A 19,851-nucleotide genomic window follows, 5' to 3' on the forward strand; every position below is an offset into this window, starting at 1 on the left:
AGGCGCGAAGCGCGGGGAACAAGGCACCCCCGCTCCGGCTCCGGCTATTACTCAGCGCAGCCTGGAGCGCGGTGTTTGGTTAGCTGCCGTCATAGCCGACGCCCGCAATCGGCGCCCCCCAGCCGCTGCTTCCTCATGCAGCCAGGAGCGCGTGTCATCAGGACGACACCCATTCGTGTGCTGAGCGCGATCGCCCGCCCTGCCGCAGCTGTGGGCCTTGTGCCGTGCCAGACGAGGCCGCTACATGCACCGAGCCGCCGCCTCTCAAAGCCTCGACTCACCAGAGCTCCGCTGCTGCATGCGTCTGGCCGTCTGCACGCCTCTCTATCTCCCGCCGGCTCGCTCTCCGCCTACCCGAGGTGCTGGATGATCGCTTCATAGGTTGACCGCCAGTCGCTGTCCTTCAGACTCCCCGTCACTGGCCACGCCAAATATCACGCAAACCGCGTGCTGCTGCTCCGATGTCGAAGCTCTACGCCGCCCAGCTCCCTAGTTTCATGTCTCCCTTCCACCCGTCCTCCTCGCCTGCCATACTCTGAGACCGTGACTTCTTTTCCTTCGTCATCCTCTCGGGCGTTTGCTGCTTTCCCATATTCTTGATGCCTGCTTCTAGAGCCTCTTCTTCTCGGAGCCCACAAACGATCCACCGCCCCAGATGTCGCGCCCTGCTGCAACCCCCCATCATCTTCCCAACCACGATGCCGACAACGGCATTGCCGCCGCCCACACCGGCCCCCCGCACCGTACGTGTTGTCGTCTTGCCGACTTGGTGAAACCGCGCGAGATATATACTGAGCACACGCACGCCAGTCCACATCCTTCCATACGCCCCGCCAGGACAGATGGAAGTCGACGCCCACGATGTGAAAGAGCAACTCGATGTCGATGACATGGACCATAAATCCGGCGCCTCGTCGCCAGCGGACGATGACACGAGCGAGAGCGGCGACGCAGCTGAGAGGAGGATCGTTTCGTTCGGCAAGAACGATCCAGAAGATCCGACTCAGTGGCCTGGGGTAAGTCTGGTTGCGGATCCGAGCTTGTAGTTCGTCCATGCCTGCTTTCTTTTTTCTTCCTTTCCGGCGAACCGACAGAGGAGCTGGCATGGCTTCTGTGGTGATTACAACGGGAGAAAGGTGTCTGGGGGCGGTGGCTGTTGGTTCCTTGATGTGCATCTTGTGTCCCTGCAAAGATCAACCTGCACGAGGCTGTGAAGTCAAGGCTGCTCTATGCCGTGCCGGCGTCGGTGTGAAATATTGTCAAGTGCATGTTTTTTTTTGGGGGGATAAACAACGCTCATCGAGATGCCGCCATAATCCAAATCCCTTGTAGAGCAGTATAGGGAAAAAAAAAAAAGAGATGGCGGAACCTCTCCCTCCCTTAGTCCCCTTTCAGCAAGGAAAAATTAACAACAACAACTAATGAGCGAAAAAAAAACCCCCCCACAGAAAAAGAAATGCGTCCCCCTCCTCTCCACCATCTCCTGCGTCATGAACAGCACCATCTCGTCCTCACTCGCGGCCGGCGCCATCGACGACATCTCGGCGTACTTCCACGTCACCAACCAGGCACAGCTCGTCCTGCCCACGTCCATCTTCATCGTCGGCTACGTCGTCGGGCCCCTCATCTTCGGCCCGCTGAGCGAGTGGTACGGCCGGAAGCCCGTCATGGTCGTCGCCTTCGCCATGTTCACCGTCTTCTCCATGGCGTGCGCCCTGGCCGACTCGTTCGCCGCGCTGGTGGTGTTCCGGCTGCTGGTGGGGATCCCGGGCAGCTGTGCGATTAGCGTTACGGGTGGGTGAGTGAAGGTTTTTTTGTCTCTTTTTCTTTTTGTCTCTTTTTTTTGTTTTGTTTTGCGCCGGTCTGTCTGTCTCTTATGCGGCTTTCCGATATTTTATATATCGAGTGCATGGTTCCTAAACGGGGCGGGGGGCACCATCACATTTACTTGAACGAAATGATGAACAAAAACGAAGTGGGATGGGAGACGGGCAGACGGGCAGTTCAAAGAAAAAAAAAAGACGGGAGCTCTTGACTGACCATCTGTGACCTGATTCGGGCACTTGAACGACAATACAGCATCATCGCCGACGTCTACAACGACCCCACCTCCCGCGGCCGCGCCATGGCGCTGTTCATGGCCACGACGACCTTCGGCCCGCTGATCGGCCCCATCGCCTCGGGCTTCATCTCGACCGTCAGCTGGCGCTGGGCCTTCTGGCTGGGCCTGATTATCGCGGGCGCGGCCTGGGTGCCGCTGCTCGCCACGCCCGAGACGTACGGGCCCGTCATCCTCGAGAGGCGCGCGCGGCGGATGCGCAAGGAGGCGGCCGCGAACGGTGGCGACCAGAACGTCTTCGCGCCCATGGAGCTGGAGCCGAGGGACTGGAGGCACGTGGCGACGGTGGTGCTGACCCGGCCGATTCGCATGATGCTGTTTGAGTGGATCGTGCTGTTCTCGTGCCTGTACCTCTCGTTTGTGTATGCCGTGTTTTACATGTTCTTTCAGGCGTATCCGATCATGTTTGGAGGTGGGTGTCTTTTTTTCTTCTTCTCTCTTACTCCCTCCTCCAGCCCGTATCGACTCCCACAAGCTGACGCAAACCGTGGCAGACACATACGGTTTCACTCCCGGCGAAGTCGGGCTCACCTTCCTCCCAAGTGAGTATATAAGCTCCCCATGCATCCTCCCCCCCTATCTTCCAACACTGACACGAAAAAAAAGTCGGCATCGGCGCCGTCATCGCCTCAGGCATCTACCTCTGGTACGACACCTTCCTCGCGCGCGCGCGCAGACGCAACGCGGCGTGGACGCGCAGCGAGGAGGCGCGGCGGCTGCCGCTGGCGTGCGCGGCGGGGCCCTTCATCGTCGTCTCGCTCTTCTGGGCGGGCTGGACGGCGGCGACGGGCGCGACGCACTGGGCGGTGCCCGTGTGCGCGGGCGTGCCGTTCGGCGTCGGCTACCTGCTGTGCTTCATGGCCATCTTGAACTATCTCGTCGGTGAGTGAGTGATCAGTGAGCGAGTCGAGCGATATATATATATATATATATATCCGCCCCGCCCCTCTCTCCCCTCCTCCCTCCCTCCCCCCTTTTATTTCCCACCCATTTCTAACCACCTTCATTTTCCCCCCTCCCCCCTCCCGGGGAGACGGCCATATATTACACCAAAATACAGACGCGTACTCCACCTTCGCCGCGTCCGCCATGGCCGCCGCCGGCACCTCGCGCAGCGTCTTCGGCGCCGCGCTGCCGTTCGCCGCGCGCCCCATGTACGCCGCGCTCGGCGTGGCCTGGGCGTGCAGCCTGCTCGGCTTCGTCACCCTCGCCCTGTGCGCCATCCCGTTTGCGTTTTGGCGGTTCGGGGACGCGATTCGTGCGCGGAGCGGGTTTTGTGCAAGTGGGGAGTTGGGGAAGGAGGGGGGAGGGGAGGATGGGGACGGGGATGGGGATGGGGAGGGGGAGAAGGGGACGGTGTGATTGAGCTGGGGGTATGTAGAGAGAGAGAGAGAGAGAGGGCTGGGAGAGGGAGAGGGCGAGAGAGAGATATGGAGGCTTTTGAGGCCGACTGAGGCTAGCTGAGGGGGAGAGTGAGGGAGATTGGTGCGAGATGGCATATATGGGTTAGACTGGTGTGACGTGAGATGTGGCTTGGGACTTGAGCAATGGCGAGACGACAACGCATGGCCAGTAAAGCATTGCTCGGGGCAGAGTTGTAGGGAACTCGGTCGCTTGGGGGGTTGATAGGGAGCGGACGGAAAGCAAGAGACGAGAAGGGTAAGAGCTCCAATTTGCATGATACGGGCGCAGGGTTGATTCACTTCGTCGACAGCAGTCAAGCCGGCGGGCGATAGAGTACAGGTAGATTGAGACAAGGCAATCATCATCACGTGGGATGTTCCAGAGGTCAAGGCATCGGATCGTGGCTAACCGAAGAGGGATGGTCGACGCGAGCGGAGGCGGCACAAGGCTCAGCCCGCGCCCCGTTCGAGGCCGGGGTCGTGGTGCGGAGAAGGGCGATAGGCAAGTGCGTGCTGATAAGGACGTACGTCGTATCTCTCCTCAATCTCGCCGGCTCCCGAGCTGGGCTAGGCGGCAGGGCGCCCCGCGGCGCAGGGAGCTGTATGCAGCATAAGTGCGGTCGCACAACCAGAGGCGGCATGCGCATGCGATGAAGCTTGACAGAGCTTGGCTCCGGCAATGGCCAAAGCTATGTACCTCTCATCCGCTGCTTATCGTCAGCCCTGTGCGCCCACTGTTCCGCGCGTCTCGAGCGGAAGCTAGACAAGGGGCGGGCGTCTGATAGCGGCGGCGGGCTGCACAAGGGTGGGGAGGTGCCACAGCTGCTGGCCCTACTTAAAGTAGGTATAGCAAGCATGCGCCGAGCCCGGCTGCATCGCACTCCTCAGCTGTCTTTCCTGACGTCGACGCAACGCAATGGCCGACCCAATGCCGGACAAGGAACGCCGGGCCTCGTCGGTGGCCGTGGCCGAGGGGCTGGCCAGCAACGAAGACGCGGCCGTGTTGGGTAAGCAAGCGCGTGCAGCCAGAGGGTTTATAAGTGTCTGCTAATTAACGCGGGGGGACGCAGCAAGCCTGGGCTACAAGCAGGAGCTGCGGCGCAACTTCACGCTCATCGAGGTGTTCGGCATTGCCTTTTCCATCATGGGGCTGCTGCCGTCGATTGCCAGCACGCTGGCGTACAGCATCCCGGCGGGGCCGGCCGGGCTGGTGTGGGGCTGGTTCCTGGCGTCCATGTTCATCTTTGTGGTCGGGCTGGCCATGGCCGACCTGGGCAGCGCCATGCCGACGTCGGGCGGGCTGTACTGGTGGACGCACTACTTTGCGTCGCCGTCGACGCGCAACGCGCTCAGCTTCCTGGTCGGGTACAGCAACACGCTGGGGCTGGTGGGCGGGCTGTGCTCCATCGACTACGGCTTCTCGCTGATGCTGCTGTCGGTCGTGGTCATCGCGCGCGACGGCAACTGGCAGCCGTCCAACGGCGTCATCTACGCCGTCTTCCTGGGCTGCGTGCTGTGCCACGGCGTGCTGGCGTCGACGCTGTCCAAGATCATGGGCAAGCTGCAGACCGTCTTCGTCGCCGCCAACTTCGTGCTGATCCTGGCCACCATCATCGCCCTGCCCATCGGCCGCGCCGGCCAGCGCAACGACGCCCACTACATCTTCGCCGAGACGGCCAACCTGACGACGTGGCCGACGGGCTGGGCCTTCATGCTGGCCTGGCTGTCGCCCATCTGGACCATCGGCGCCTTCGACTCGTGCGTGCACATGAGCGAGGAGGCGGCCAACGCGACCAAGGCGGTGCCCTACGGCATCCTCATGTCCATCGGCAGCTGCTGGCTGTTCGGCTGGGTCATCTGCATCGTGCTGGCCGCCTGCATGAGCCCGGACCTGGACTCGCTGGTCAACTCGCCCTTTGGCCAGCCCATGGCGCAGATCTACTACGACGCGCTGGGCAAGAAGGGCGCGCTGGGCTTCATGACGCTCATGTTCGTGGTGCAGTTCCTCATGGGCCTGTCCATCACCGTGGCCGCGTCGCGCCAGTCGTGGGCGTTTTCGCGCGACGGCGCCCTGCCCTTCTCGGCCTTCTTCCGCCCTATCAGCAAGAAGTTTGGCTACATCCCGCTGCGCGCCGTCTGGGGCTGTGTCTTCCTGGCCGCGCTGCTGGGCCTGCTCACCCTCATCGGCGCCGCCGCCGCCTCGGCCGTCTTCTCGCTGGCCGTGGCGGCCAACAACCTCGCGTGGGGCACCCCCATCTTCTGCCGCCTGGTGTGGGGCCAGAAGAAGTTCAAGCCCGGGCCCTTCTACACCGGCCGCCTGAGCGCGCCGCTGGGCTGGCTGGCCATTGTGTTCCTGGTCTTTGGCATCTTCCTGTCCATGTTCCCCACCGGCGGCCCCAACCCGACCTCGGACGAGATGAACTACACGGTCGTGGTGAACAGCATCGTCTGGCTGGGCAGTCTGGCCTACTATTTCCTCGACGCGCGCAAGTGGTGAGTTTTTGGTTCAGTGCTGCTGTTTGGACGACACGGCTAACCCCCACTGCAGGTTCACCGGCCCGAAGATGACGCTCGACGCGGATGCGCTGTCGGAGACGCAGCAGGAGGCGCTGAGGGAGGAGGGGCTGGAGGTCGAAGGCGTTGAGGCCGGGAGCAACAAGGCCGGGGATGAGGAGAGCGGTCCCACCCAGCATCAAGACTGAACCGAAACAGTGAACGAAGCGAGCTGCTAGCCTACCTAGAGAAATGCATCGAAGAGTGCACTACTGCAGTGGCGAGGCCGCACCCCTCCCCCAACAACGTGCTCCTTACCCCGCGCACGGCAGGGATCGGCGCAGCGACGCCACAGGCTGATGCATACGTTGCTCCGTCTCAGCCTTAGCGGCCAACCTCACCTCTTCTGTAAATAGACCTCAACCCTGCGTCCTGCGCTGCCTCATGCCCGCATGGCACATCCACAGCCCTGTCCTCCCCCACCATGTCGTCGAAGCGCGAGCGGTATCTGTTCCGGCCGCTTTACCGCGGCGTCGTGAAGCCGGTGGGCATGTGCCTGCTGGCCCCTCTGGTTGTCATGTACCTTGCCTACTACGCCTGCCGCAAGTGCGGCTCCTACTCCCACAGGACCCCGTTGGACTCCCGCTCGCACCTGGACTCGCAGCGCGAGTTCGAGCAGCTGTGCGAGAAGCTGGACCGGGACTACACCCCGCCTCCGCTGCTGGCCAACCGCCGTCCCCGCGCGCTCACCATCTGCGAGGGCGTTGTCGCTAACACGGCCGACGTCGAAGAGAAACAGAGCGGCGCCCCGCCAGCGAACCCGCAGCACCAGTCCCTCTTCTTCACCCGGCTGCCGCCCGAGCTCCGCCTGCGCATCTACCACTACGTCCTCGGCGGCAACGTCATCCACCTGCTCCTCAAGCCCGGCCGCGTCGGCCACGTCGTCTGCACCGGCGACCCCAGCGTCGTGCGCGCCCCGGGCGACCCGGACCGCCGCTGCATCGCCGCCCACGCCGCCTCGCGCGAGATCCTGTACCAGCGACGCCACTACCCGCCGTGGAACCACCAACCCGGGTGCAGCTGCTGCTCCGCCTTCGCCCTCGACGACCCCTCCTACCGCATCTACAGCACCCACCACCGCGCCCACGACGGGCCCATCCCCAAGGTCCCCGATTGCATGGGCCCCTCGCCCTTCGTCGTCGCGCCCCCCGGCCGCCCCCACCACCGCCTTCACTGCCCCCGGCACCACCCGCCCTCCCTCCACAACCACCTCCTCCCCTCCATCCTCCTCCCCGGCTTCCCCTTCGACCCGGACCACCTCCCCGAGTCCGAGCCCGACCACCCCCCCAAGTCCAAGTCCAAGTTCAAGTTCAAGTCCAACCACCCCCCCAAATCCGACTACCACGACTTCCCCAACCACTACCACGACCCCCCCAACCTCTACCCCAGCAACCCCCCAAACCCAACCCCATCTTCTCACAGCCTCGGCCTCCTCCCCCTCCTCCTCACCTGCCGCGCCGCCTACCGCGAATCCGTCGCCACCCTCTACGCCGCCAACCTCTTCGACGCCAACCACCCGCAGACGCTCGTCCTCTTCGCCCGCGCCACCCCACCCCGCCGCCTCGCCAGCGTGCGCGCCCTGCAGCTCCGCTGGAGCTGGCGCCTGCGCGAGCGGCCCGGGTTGAGGGCGCCGGGGCCCATACCGGCGGCGCCGGGGCAGCAGCAGCGGGGAAGCGGGTGGTGGGGGGAGTGGTGGGGGGGTTGTTCTTCTTCTCCTCCTCCTTCTTCTTTGGTGGAGGCGGATAGAGCGGATGGGGTGGAGGCCGGGGCCGGAACTGGAACCGGAGCTGGAGCCGGATTGCGGATGATGACGGGGTTGCAGGCGCTGTATTTGAGCTTGGAGCTGGAGGGGACGTGGGACGGGACGGCGCAGCAGCAGCAGACGGCGCAGCAGACGGCGTCCGTGCGTGTGCAGCCCGGCGAGGAGTATAGGGTCGAGGAGGAGCAGCTGTTGCGTCCGATCGCGAGGAACGTGAGGGGGCTGAGGAAGCTCGAGCTCACGGTCGAGGTGGAGGGGTCGAATGGGAGGGTGAAGAAGGCGATGCATCGGCCGTCGCGCGTGAGGGAGACGCTGGCCGAGATCGTGTGTGCTCCGCGTGGTGGGGGGATGAGGTGAGGGAAAGGGGGGGTTTTTTTTGACTTGAGGGGGAGAAGGGTTTGTCTGTCTTTTTTGCTCTTTTCCCTTTGTCTTGGGCGCCATGTATGCATGCATGTACGCGGGTGGGTTGGTCATGACTGAAGATTGAAACGGCTCTGCTTCTTTTCTTTCTCCGTTCGTCTCTCTATCTATTAACTTTCGGCGTGGAAGCTGCTTGCAGGATTACCCTGGGTGTTACCGTGTTAGGGAGTAGCGGATAAAAAATTTGGCTTTTCAGATTGGCTCCGACCCTTGTGTGGATATATTGACGTATGTCTTCCGCAACCAGCTTGCTCTGCTTTGAAAATATGTCTTGCTGGCGGGCCCACCTTTCGACAACCGATTTGATGTCTTGTTCCGGTTGGCTCGTGGCAAAATTGTGAACATTTATCTGTCGAGAGTTTCGGATTCCATTCACTGTCTATACTTTGAACTTCCGGACAAACGAATAGTTCTTTCCTACGAATTTCTCCATTAAACTTTTAAGTTCTTCATCACTCTATACCGAATATCTAAAAGGCTGTGGTGAAGCATGTAAAGAGGATCATAGTAAATTCCGTCTAGAATTACGTCCTCTTCCCTCTAGATGCTGTCTATGTAGAGCTATAGCCGTAAGACACTTTATTTAAGAAATCTTTTCTTATATAAAAGTTACCGTCCTTCACACTATTCAAAAAACAGAGGGTTATTAAATGCCTAGCAGCCAACAACCCCGCCTCTATGTCTCAACGATAATTTGATGACGAAATCAGGATAAGAACGGCAATCTAAAGCAAGAAGCTATGGGGGCGCGCTCATTAGTGCATCCATCTCCAAACTTGATACCAAGGGATATTCAAGGCAATTGTTGAGGCAGTTGCATTATGGAGCATGCTATTAGCGCAACTTTACTCTGTGGCCACGTTTCCCTTAAATATTAGAAGCCGACCGGTAAGCAGTCTCAACGGCGGCGTCCGACTCGCCCAAGACGGCCTCAACGCGCTCCTTGACGACCTTGGCTTCCTTGACATTGCTCAAGCGGCCAAGTATCCCCTTGGATGAACGCTACTGACAGAGCCAGCGGTGGGAAGAAATTGCCATTCCTCTCCCTTTCCCTGTTTCTCACCCTCTTTCCGTTGTTCCCCTTCTTCCCCCCTCATTCTCCTCCCCATCGTCATCCTCAACCACCTTTTCCGACTCAACCTCGGGAGTCGAAAATAACTAGCTAAGTATCAACCTATCGACAGGAGGCAGCACATCAACTGAAGACGAGGATTCGCGCGTCATAGGCAAGGTGGCGCCCGAGAGAAGACGATGTCCTCATGGTTGGCCATCGTGAGCGGATATAGCGTTCGGGATGAAGCAGAGAGATCGATGGGCAAGAAGGGCCGCGCGGGCGCAGAGGTGAAGACGCCGAGCAATTATCGTGCTAGTGCTGAAAGAAGCTCCCGACCTGTGCTGGCTGGGTGGTAAGAAGAGCGTGGGCGTAGTCGGCGACATGTGGGTTTTTGATGCGGCGAGGAAGACGGCATGTTTGCGTCTATGTAACTGATGCACATTGCATGGGCGACTGTGTGCCTCATGTTTCCGCACCACCGAACTAAGGCGTACCACAACCCAAGTCCAACCGATTTCGCAACCAGAGAAATAAGACCTGGTTTGCGGTCGCGACGATTTTGCGCGAGACGTAGAAATTCAAGCGCGCAAGCGAACTGCCAGGAAATCCTGGACCGCACCCTTAGCTGCAGCGCAACACTGCTTCGTCGCAACACCAGAGCCCCACAGACCCGATCGATAGATTGTTCATGAGTCATTGATGGTAGGTTGCAATGCTTCACAGACCCCGGTAAAGGTTTATGCAGTCTCGTTTGTACATTTCGCCCGGGCGGCTGCATGCGCTCCGCTTCCTTCCAAACCCATTTTCTGCCACAACCCGACCCAGGCTCACCTCTGCCCACTTACACCGAGAAAAGCATCAATTCCTATTTTTCTCATTCGCGGCGTCGCACGCCATGTACGCATGGCACTCCACCAGCTCAACGAAAAGATTAGGTCGAACGAGCCGGCCGCGCGTTGCTGCACCACTTGAACACCTCACCTCCAAATTGCGACAGTCCGATCGACATCAGGTGCCAAATTACGCGTCTCTATGCAGGCTTAAAGAAGAGCACGGCTCTTGTGTGCATGGAAGCTCAGCTACAACACGCTTTTCAATCGCTGTGATTGAGGAAAACCAGGTTAGAACACTTTACATTTGCAAGCGACACAAATCCTTCTCAGCTCGAAAAGTCCTACAACATACCAGCCATTGGCGCAGCCTCACCTCGACTACGGCTCACGCTCACCCCCACGTGTTCTATCTGACCCCGTATACCGTTATGGTAAGCGTTCCGTCTTCCGCGCCATCCTCACTAGTGGCCTGGTAAGTGGTAACGCTCGTGGTACGCAGGACCACTTAGACTCGGAACAAACACGCTCCCGCGCCTCTTTAAGAGCCTTATCAACTGGCTACACGACCCGACCATCGCCCCCCAGAGGCAACTCTCTCGTAGGGAAACCCTCGCAAAGTTCAATTTGGAGGATACGCCGGCGCACACACACATATTCGAGGCCGTGTTGTTCCTGGCCTCCACAGCTTCGGGTGACGGCAACGACAAGCTCGGCACCTTCGACCCTCGCGCAAGGAAGACTCTAGCAGCCTCGACAGCCTTCGCCATGTCGTCAACGCCATCGACGCCACGCTAGCCGTTGTCGAGAAAGATCTTAAGGCATACTTTAAGAATACACTGGACAGCATGGAGGAGTTGCTCGGGAATCTCGGAAAAGCCATCGCCAGAGCAGTCATAAGGGACGGTGCTTAACGGCTGAAGACTTTCATCAATTCTGTCAGACAGGTACCTGCCTACACAGAAGTGGCGACCGGGTCGGACGAGGATTGCCTGACCATGTTTAAGCAAATAATCAGTTGGGGCTGCTATGGCAGATTTTGAAAGGAGATGGCCGTCGTTAGAGACGTTACGTCTCGATCTAGTGCCGTAGTGCGCCATAGCCTATGATATAGGCGCAAGGTACTCGATCCTGGCCGATGAAGGTAACGGCGCCGCGTGCTTGGAGACGAAAATCACTGATGATGTGAGCTTTCTAGATATTATGCAATCATAGTCGCAATTCCAACAGCTAGGTATGTTCCTAGCTAAGTGTATGTGTTCTTGGCGGCGATATAAAGAAGCGATGCCAAGCGTTCGGCATTAACGTACGAAACCAGCATACTGCTTAGCTCCTTAGATTCTCGAACGCATAGCTAAGATTAGAGAACCTTAAACTAGAGGTATCATACTAGTTTCGACGGTCTTTCAAGAGTATCTATAAAAGGTTATATATGCTCAAGAGATAGGACCATATCCTCTATTATGGTACGTAATCGCAACCTCCGTTGCCAAATGGGTCGAGCGAGCCTCCTAATCTGGGACTTTATAAACCGGTGTGAAGAGTGAAAATTCTATAGATCCTTTCAGGCAGCTGATATTGTATGCTACCGCGCGCGGCGCACGTGGTAACCCTAAACGCCGCCTCTAAGACTTACACACCACGTCATCACTGTGCGCAGTGAAGTCTGCCAACCTCTACAAAACCGCGACAACTTAGCGCGCTGGCTCCAGCTGGCTACATTTCCTAATACCTTTCGAACTACACACAGCACGTCTTACAAAGTTGACGACCTTAACGACTGACGGTGCAGCTTGGTGCGAACCCCACACCACGAGTCGGCAGCAACCTACAACCCTAATGACGCCTTTGCACCGACAGCTCGCTAGAGTGAACGGCTAAGCCCTCGTTGCTTCCGAGGCTATCAAACACCACCTGGTAGTTCTTGTGGTAGCATCGCGCTGTCGCTCACAGTATCAGCGCTTGACCACGACAACGAGGTACGTTTGCGCATTCTCGCAAGACACGTCCGCGCCGTCGCGCAACGCAATAGCAGCTGGCTCACTTACAAGACCATATACAGCTCCTTTCAGGTTGCTCACGAGCCCATTGCAGCGCGCGCGTGCAGATGATCTCGACACCACCGGCATCACTCACCACAGCATTAGCACACATAAACACTTCCAGCTCACACAACACCACATCATTTCCAGCACCACAACAGCGCTCCAGCGGCCCAGCAAGCCCACAAACCACAAGATGGCGATCAAACCCAGCACCGCCATCCCCCTCACCATCGCCGGCATCTTGTTCTGCCTGACCCTCATCTGCCTGGGCTTCATCGCCTACCGCACCGTCACCCAAATCCTCCACCAGCGGCACAACAGCACGGCGACCAGCACCGCAACCAGCACGGCGACCAGCACCACGACCAGCACGGCGACCAGCACGGCGACCCGCCCCTCACCGACAAACGCCCCCCCAGCAGACGGGCGACAGAAGAAGGACAACAAGAAAGAGAAGGAGAGAAAGCAGCGAAGAGGAATCCCTCCCCTCCCCTCCACCCGTTTCAGCCGCCACCGCCTGTGAGGACATGGAAGCAGCCACGGACGACGTCGGTGACGACATGGAGCTCCAATGGAGTCCAAGAGCTGCCGCGCAGCCTCTCCCCGCCGCCGCCGCACGAAGACTGAGTCTGTCGGAGCGCCTGCGACGGAGTGACTGCTCGCGCCATCTGAGATTACTCCCCTCCTCTTCGTCCCTTCCGCCATGACGTTCGCCGGACATGGCTGATGGCAAAACTCACGACGGTGCTGAAAAGGGGAGGGGAGGGAGGGAAGGGGGTGCAAAATGTGGTTTTCTGTTTTCTTTTTTACCTGGGCGATTGACGGGGGGCGGTGCTTTGCTTCGTCGCGCGCGCTCTCTCTCTCTCTCCATATTGATTGACATGCGCCAGTGACACCGAGAATTCTGGCGGAAAGTGCATGGACTGCGTTCAACAGCTCATGGATTCAAGGGCAAATAGTCAACGTGGTCTTTGGAGTCCTGGACGGACGTGGTTGGGCCTCACAATGCTTACTCTTTTGAGTACCTCGAGTACGGGAACAATAGGAGCGAACGATCATGAAAGGAGTCCAAAGAAACAGCTATTAGACTTACACAAAGGGGGTAAAAGAGTACATAAAGAATTCACTATACCTATCTACTCGAATGCATTGTCTCACATTCGTTGTCAATCAGACAACAGCAGCTCGCAAGCAACTCTCGAGCGTGGCCCCAGCAGCCGCTTGGCAGTCAGCGCTCGCCCAGCCATAGGGAGGTGGCGCTGTCATCTACCTACGTAGCCGACATGAGTGGAGCAGACCCAAGATCGGTGGCGTCGTGGTTTGCTCGAGTGCAATACCTAATCCAGCACCCGCGAGATCCCACCAGCGCCACAGACGAGGAGTGTGCTCGTATCGATCATGTTCTGTGCAAGCGAGCTGTTCGTGAACCTCTTGACCCCTCCGAAAAAGGCCATGTGGCAAGGAAACGGGTAAGTCGGCCACGTTGTTGGGGGACTCGCCTACCTTTTTCTCAGGAGTGGGTCGGATCAATCTCGCAGTACGCGATACGGCCGCTCTCGTCCACCAGCGTGCACCCGTGCTCCTCGCCAACCCTCTTGGGGGACGCCGATTCTTTATGAACGGCAATCAGACGTGAAGAAAAGGGTGCATTGGCGCAGTATCGGGAGACTTGGCACGAGGAGTAGGTTTGGCAAGGAGGCAGCAGAGTTTCACTTGAATGGAAAGACAAGCTTCTGTGCACGACTGGGCGCGCTATTTCCGCGGGAGGCAGGGCGAGGTGGGGAAGGTTGTTTCTGCTGGTGGCGGGCTTCGCCGGCGGTAAGCATCGATAGGTTAGTAGGCGCTGGCCATCGGATGCCGCCTTGCGATAGATCCGAATGTTCGGAGGCAAGCCCGGCGTCGGCCGAGCGTCTGAAACACGGTCGGAGCGACGTGGCGGGGGAGGTGTGCAGAAAGCAGATTTAGTGCATGTTCATGTGTGCAGATTGCCGGACGAGGTGGTAAGAATGAAGGAGAGGGGATGGGATGGGAACAGCGGCATCCCTAACCGGTCGAGCGAGGATGGCTGGGGCTGATCAGTGTTCTTGACTGACTTTCACACCACCTCCACGTGGACGTGCTGAGGGCTTCGGCAATCGTGCCGTCGGTTACAAGGCTGGCACGGAGTGGGAAGCTTGGCAGGCTCTACTCGGTACGTGGTGTAGACGTCGCTAATGTTGCAATATCGTTGGAGTTGTTTGGCTCGGAAGCACCCGAGAAGCTGAGACACAGCGCCCGCAAGCGATCCGCGTGGGCGATCGAAAAGGGCTTGGCCTGACGAAGCGAGAGTGCACCTAATTTTAAACCTGGCTGCCAATTCATGCAGCTGCGGTCCAGCCCAGATCCAGCCATGTCCCCGTTGCCTTGTGTATCTGCCTTATCACGGAGGGGTACCTGGGCAGGGTGGAGAGAAGGTGGGGAGATTCACCCTCTGCAGGACTCCCAGCTGGGCAAGAAGCAGTGCCGATGAGACAGGTCGAGGAGCGGGCGGTGTGCGAAGGCCATCTGCATCCGCTTCTGGCATGGCACTTTAATATTCTTGTCGAGAGCTGAGCGGTGTGGTGTGGCCGGCCAGTGCGGCGGCTAGACGTTGCCAATCGGTGGGGGGCGCTCCGCTTGTTAGCGTCGGCAGCGCGGAGGCGACCATCGTCGCCACGCACAGTACTCGCATGCTGAGCAGAGTCGAGTTGAGCAGGGCAGCACGGCGCAGCAAGGTCGGACGTCTGAAGATGCAGCGTGGTTCGCGGCGGGGCGCGAAGGAGGGTGGTTACCGTGGGACGGGAAATTGCAGCATCGACATCCAGCGATGACAGCATGCCGGCAGAACGGGACGTTGCTCGGGAGGCTCAACCACGGCTCCAGTCTTCTGCAAGTCAACTGGAGGGATGAGCGATGCTCAGCGGAGCATGCGGCACCGCCCGCTACGCACGTATCCACTCGCCTACGAGGGCGACGATTGCATTGGTGGAGCGAGGACAACGTCCAAAAGCAGTGCGCGCGTTGGCAGTAGGCAGCCAAGACGCGCCTTTTTGCGTCTCATTTGGCAAAGGCGCGGAAGCGATGGCGATCAGACCGAGAGGCGGTGCGGGAGCCAGCGTCGAGCGGAGACGGCAATAATATCATCACTGCACTACTGTGTAGGCGGGCGCAGCGGGCGTGGCGGACTTGGGGCGGAGAGGGCGGGGCGTTTCGGAAGACGAGCGTGCGCGCGGGTCCACCGCCCGCTTCCTCTTCCAGCGGCGGCGCCCGTACCGCCGTCGCATGTAAACACGGCCGCCGACAGCAGCAGAGACGGCGCTCTGCGGTGCAGCGGTGCAGCGGTGCAGCGGCGGGAAGGCCGGGCGGGATGCGGCGGCTGTTCTGGGCGGGCGGCAGGCGTGAGCGGCGCTGTCAGGCGGATAGAGTTGTTTCGCATCAAGGCTTGTCGCGCGGTGGGCGTGGCTTGGGGCGTGGAGAGCAGCTGGAGCAGCTGGAGCAGCTGGAGGCGGCCGGAGCAGCGCTGGATCGACGCAGGGGGGCCGGCCAGGAACGGAAGTTTTCTCGGCGGCGCGTTTCATGGTGCACGCGTGCTTGGGGCGGGCGGTCTGGCCGGGGGCTGGCGGCGCGCAGCGAAGACGTCTGCGGGCGGCGGCAGCGGGCGACTGGGCCAGCGGAGGCCGCTGCTAGCGGACGGCGCGGGCGGTGCTTGGGGCGTGGTGTTTTGTCGGGCGGCGAGAAGACCAAGCTCGTGGCTTGGGCGGGGGCTTGAGTCGCGGCGTGTGAGTGGTTGGCTGGGTCGCGGGCGCAGGAACAGGTGCGGCGGTTTCAGGGCAGCGCCCGCACGGGAAGCGATAGGCTGCCGCTGCGCATCCATGGCCGCGGCGCCGCCAGCGTGCCAGCGCTGTCGTCGCCCGGCCACGCGCTGCGCTGCTTCCAGAAGCCGCATGGCGTGAGGGCGCTCTAGGCGCACGGTCGGGAGACGGTGGTACGACCAGGGGAGTCCATGAAACCCGCTGCCAGCTGCTGTGGCGCGGCGGCTCTGCAATGCGTCAAGGCGCGCGGTATTGGCCGGCTGATTGGCTGTGGGTGCTCCGGCCAGAGCCTGCGCCCATAAACATCCACGCTCGCCCTCCTTTCGCCGCTCCTGGTCGCCCTTCTCCAGACCCGGTGCCTCGTTTTTCTCTTCGTTTCTGAAACTTCTGCCCACTCCGCACGCTCGTTGCTGCCCTCATCGCCTTCCTTCGCGCCACCACACGCCGGCCGCTGGTGACCCTCTTGGCTCCCTCACTTCCATACCACCGCCCCTGGCCTTGACATCACTCGACGATCGCAATCCCCGTCCAGATCATATCTCACTACCGGTCCCCGCCGAGTCGACCACCCGCCGACTCCCCCGACAGCCCACCCTCACCTGACGACGCGCGACTTCCTCCATCCTCCAAGCCGCCACCTGTTTCTGGACAATAGCATTGTTATGAATCACAATAGACATAGATAGCCAGTGTTTCACGGCCGCCATTCGCTCTTCAGCTGCTCACTTCCACCCTCACTGCCTCTGCTCTACCAACCAAACGCCCGGTGCGTTCTGATCATCGCTCTCGTTCCCCGGACCAAGGGCCTTGGGAGCTCGACAACCCCGACTGCGACCACTCTCGACGCGTAGCCACGAGTCCCGGGTTCCTTTGTCCGCTTCAAACCAACCCGCATTGCCTGGAGCCATGCCCTCCTGGACCGAATCCCTCGCCAAGCGCGGCCTCTCCGTCGACCTCGACAAGGACCCCTTTGCCTTTTCCCATGGCCTCACCGGCGTTGACCAGACGGGCAACTTCCTCTGGGTCGACACCCTGCTGGGCTGCTTCCTGGGCATCATTTGCCTCACCCTGATCCTCCGCTTCTGCCACATGTACAATGCTCACATGCGACATGTCTCGACCATGGGCACCGCCCACAGGCAGGTCTACTGGCGCCACAACCAGACCAACCTGGTTCCCTGGCTCAAGAAGCACGTCATCTATGCCCCGCTTTGGAAGAAGCGCCACAACGAGGAGATCCGCCTGTCTTCGGCCATCAGCATTGGCACCCTGCCCTCGCGCTTCCACATGATGTTGCTTGTCACCTACTGCGCCAGCAACATTGCCTACTGCCTCTGCCTGCCCTGGTCCCGCACCGAGTCTGCCTCGGTCGTGGCCGCTCTGCGTGGCCGCTCCGGCACCCTCGCCGCCCTCAACCTCATCCCCACCGTCTTGTTCGCCCTCCGCAACAACCCCTTCATCTGGATGCTCCACGTGAGCTACGACACCTTCAACCTGTTCCACCGTTGGGCCGCCCGCATCGTCATCATCGAGACCGTTGTGCACACGCTGTGCTGGATGATCAACACCTACAACGCTGGCAAATGGGACGGCGTCGCTCAGCTGCTTCGTGAAGAGCCCTCGTATGCCTGGGGAATGGTCGGCACCGCCGCCTTCGTCTTCCTCTTCATCCAGGCCTGGTCGCCCCTGCGCCACGCCTTCTACGAGACCTTCCTCAACTTCCACCGCATCGGCGTTGCCCTGGCCATTGCGGGCGCCTGGGTGCACATTGACCTCCACGCCCTCCCCCAGCTTCCCTGGATGAAGCTGTGCCTTGCCATGTGGATCTGCGAGTGGCTTTTCCGCGCGTGGAAGTGCGCCAAGCACAACGTGAGCATGCGCCGTGGCATGTCCAAGGTCACCATCGAGGCTCTGCCCAACGACGCCTGCCGCGTGACCATCGACCTTGTGCGCCACTGGTACCACCGCCCCGGCTCGCACGTCCACCTGTACGTGCCCTCTCTCGCCGGTTGGTCTTCGCATCCCTTCTCCGTTGCCTGGGCCAGCACCCACCACCAGTCCATGCCCACCTCGGTCGAGGACGAGAAGCTCGGCCTGCCCACGACCAACCCCGCCCACGACCTCACCAGGCCCAACCAGAAGATGCGCAGCATCTCGCTCGTCTGCCGTGCTCGCGAAGGCTTCACCCGCAAGATGTTCGACCGCGCCAAGGCCCAGCCCATGGGCATCCTCACCACCTACGGCATGGTCGAGGGCCCCTACGGCGGCCACGAGTCGCTCGACAGCTACGGCACCTGCATCCTCTTCGCCGCCGGCGTCGGCATCACCCACCAGACCTCGTTCGTGCGCCATCTCGTCGCCGGCTACCACGGCGGCACCGTTGCGGCCCGCAAGGTGGTGCTGGTGTGGAGCATCCCCAACACCGAGTGCCTGGAGTGGGTGCGCCCCTGGATGGACGAGATCCTGCGCATGCCCGGCCGCCGCGAGGTGCTCAAGATCCTCCTCTTCATCACCCGCCCCAAGAACCACGCCGAAATCAACAGCACCTCGGGCTCCGTCCAGATGTTTCCCGGCCGCTGCGACGTCCAGACCATCATCGACCGCGAGATCTCCGAGCGCATCGGCGCCGTCGCCGTCACCGTGTGCGGTGCCGGTGCCTTCTCCGACGGCGTGCGGACAGCGGTGCGCTCGAGAGTGGACGAGGGCAGCATAGACTTCATCGAGGAGGCGTTCACGTACTAAGAACAGAGCTGGAAGAGAAAGAATAAGAAAGAAAAATAACTTCTTGCCAGCCCGCTGATGAGGAATGACGATTTGATGTTTCCTGATTTTGCAAAAGAAAAAGCGTGGAGGCAGCACTTCTACGAGTACGTGCGCGTGCACCGGGGACGATACTGCCCGCTCGATGGCGGATGTGGATAATTGGAAGAAACCTCTTGTTGTTGGAATTAGAGGGTCGCCTTGGGGAAAGGAAACAAAAACCAACTTTGTTGCTGAGACAGTCTGTAAATAACTTTTTTTCTTCTCTTGCAATTCTCCTGCACGTCTTCTTTTCACTTCTTGTTGAGAACCCGGTGGTTGCAAGCACGTCTCTGCTTTGGACCTCCAGTTCTCAATCCCCATTCTCCAATACCTTTTCCCTGGATACCTGTTTATTACACCAGCTTCCCACCTTGTATTGCATGGCGCGGCGTTACAGCATTCTCTGTTTTTTCTTGCGTTGTCATTTCCTTTTTTTCTGTTTCTGTTTTTCCAAAGCGTAGCATACCCATTCGAGCACAGCACCATAGGTGCTTCTGAGCAAGTCAGAGAGAGATGCCTTCTAGAGGCGGAAGTAAGGGTTTTTCTTCCACCCTTCGCCTAGAAAAGGCTACAAAGAATCAAGATTCTAGCAATCAGTTGCTCTACAAAGAAAACGGCTTTTCCATGTGAGATATTCAGTGTTTGTTCCCCAACGAACCAACGTCAAGTGAAGCTTGTTGTCTGACCTCTCCCCACACACAAAAGTCCTAGCCACACGACGGGAGTTTTGCCGCGGCAGGGCAGGTCGTTAAGGCGTTCCATGCACGGCACGCCGCTCAGTAATCGTTTGCATGATTGGCGGGGGCACGAGCACATCTACATGAGGCAAAAGGTCTGCCAACGAGAAATTAAACCTGGGCCTTGCGCGGCTATCGGCCGTGAAGATCACCAGAACGACCGTCGGAGCGCGCGGAGCCTTGCGACGAATAGCGAGGCGCTCACAGCCGTATCAGTGGATCACCAGGTTTCACCCGCCTGCGTTTACCAATTGCTGTTGCTCGATTGGCCACGTTGAGGGGGGGGGGGGGGGGGGGGG

At 59.9% G+C, this 19,851-nt stretch overlaps 5 protein-coding genes across 5 annotated transcripts; all 5 read left to right on the forward strand.

Moving 5' to 3' along the window:
- Window positions 1-655: 655 nt before the first annotated feature.
- On the forward strand, window positions 656-3,481 carry BKCO1_2000088 (mfs general substrate transporter; the record flags this gene model as incomplete). Its single annotated transcript, XM_020272272.1, has 7 exons — window positions 656-743; window positions 811-1,016; window positions 1,449-1,798; window positions 2,080-2,531; window positions 2,614-2,661; window positions 2,726-3,001; window positions 3,180-3,481. 7 exons carry the CDS (start codon window positions 656-658, stop codon window positions 3,479-3,481), a joined length of 1,722 nt encoding a protein of 573 aa, XP_020131190.1.
- Window positions 3,482-4,438: 957 nt separating this feature from the next.
- BKCO1_2000089 (gaba permease) lies at window positions 4,439-6,224 on the forward strand (the record flags this gene model as incomplete). The annotated part of the gene is made up of 3 exons (XM_020272273.1): window positions 4,439-4,529; window positions 4,593-6,015; window positions 6,071-6,224. 3 exons carry the CDS (start codon window positions 4,439-4,441, stop codon window positions 6,222-6,224), a joined length of 1,668 nt encoding a protein of 555 aa, XP_020131189.1.
- A 275-nt stretch (window positions 6,225-6,499) lies between these two features.
- Window positions 6,500-8,191, forward strand: BKCO1_2000090 (uncharacterized protein; the record flags this gene model as incomplete). Its single annotated transcript, XM_020272275.1, has 1 exon — window positions 6,500-8,191. One exon carries the CDS (start codon window positions 6,500-6,502, stop codon window positions 8,189-8,191), a length of 1,692 nt encoding a protein of 563 aa, XP_020131124.1.
- Window positions 8,192-12,376: 4,185 nt separating this feature from the next.
- Window positions 12,377-12,706, forward strand: BKCO1_2000091 (uncharacterized protein; the record flags this gene model as incomplete). The annotated part of the gene is made up of 1 exon (XM_020272276.1): window positions 12,377-12,706. One exon carries the CDS (start codon window positions 12,377-12,379, stop codon window positions 12,704-12,706), a length of 330 nt encoding a protein of 109 aa, XP_020131125.1.
- A 4,213-nt stretch (window positions 12,707-16,919) lies between these two features.
- BKCO1_2000092 (ferric reductase) lies at window positions 16,920-18,755 on the forward strand (the record flags this gene model as incomplete). The annotated part of the gene is made up of 1 exon (XM_020272277.1): window positions 16,920-18,755. The coding sequence occupies one exon, from the start codon at window positions 16,920-16,922 to the stop codon at window positions 18,753-18,755; it is 1,836 nt and encodes a 611-aa protein (XP_020131122.1).
- Window positions 18,756-19,851: the final 1,096 nt, after the last annotated feature.

This window comes from Diplodia corticola, assembly GCF_001883845.1.
Source record: "Diplodia corticola strain CBS 112549 chromosome Unknown scaffold20, whole genome shotgun sequence".
Lineage (NCBI taxonomy): Eukaryota > Fungi > Ascomycota > Dothideomycetes > Botryosphaeriales > Botryosphaeriaceae > Diplodia > Diplodia corticola.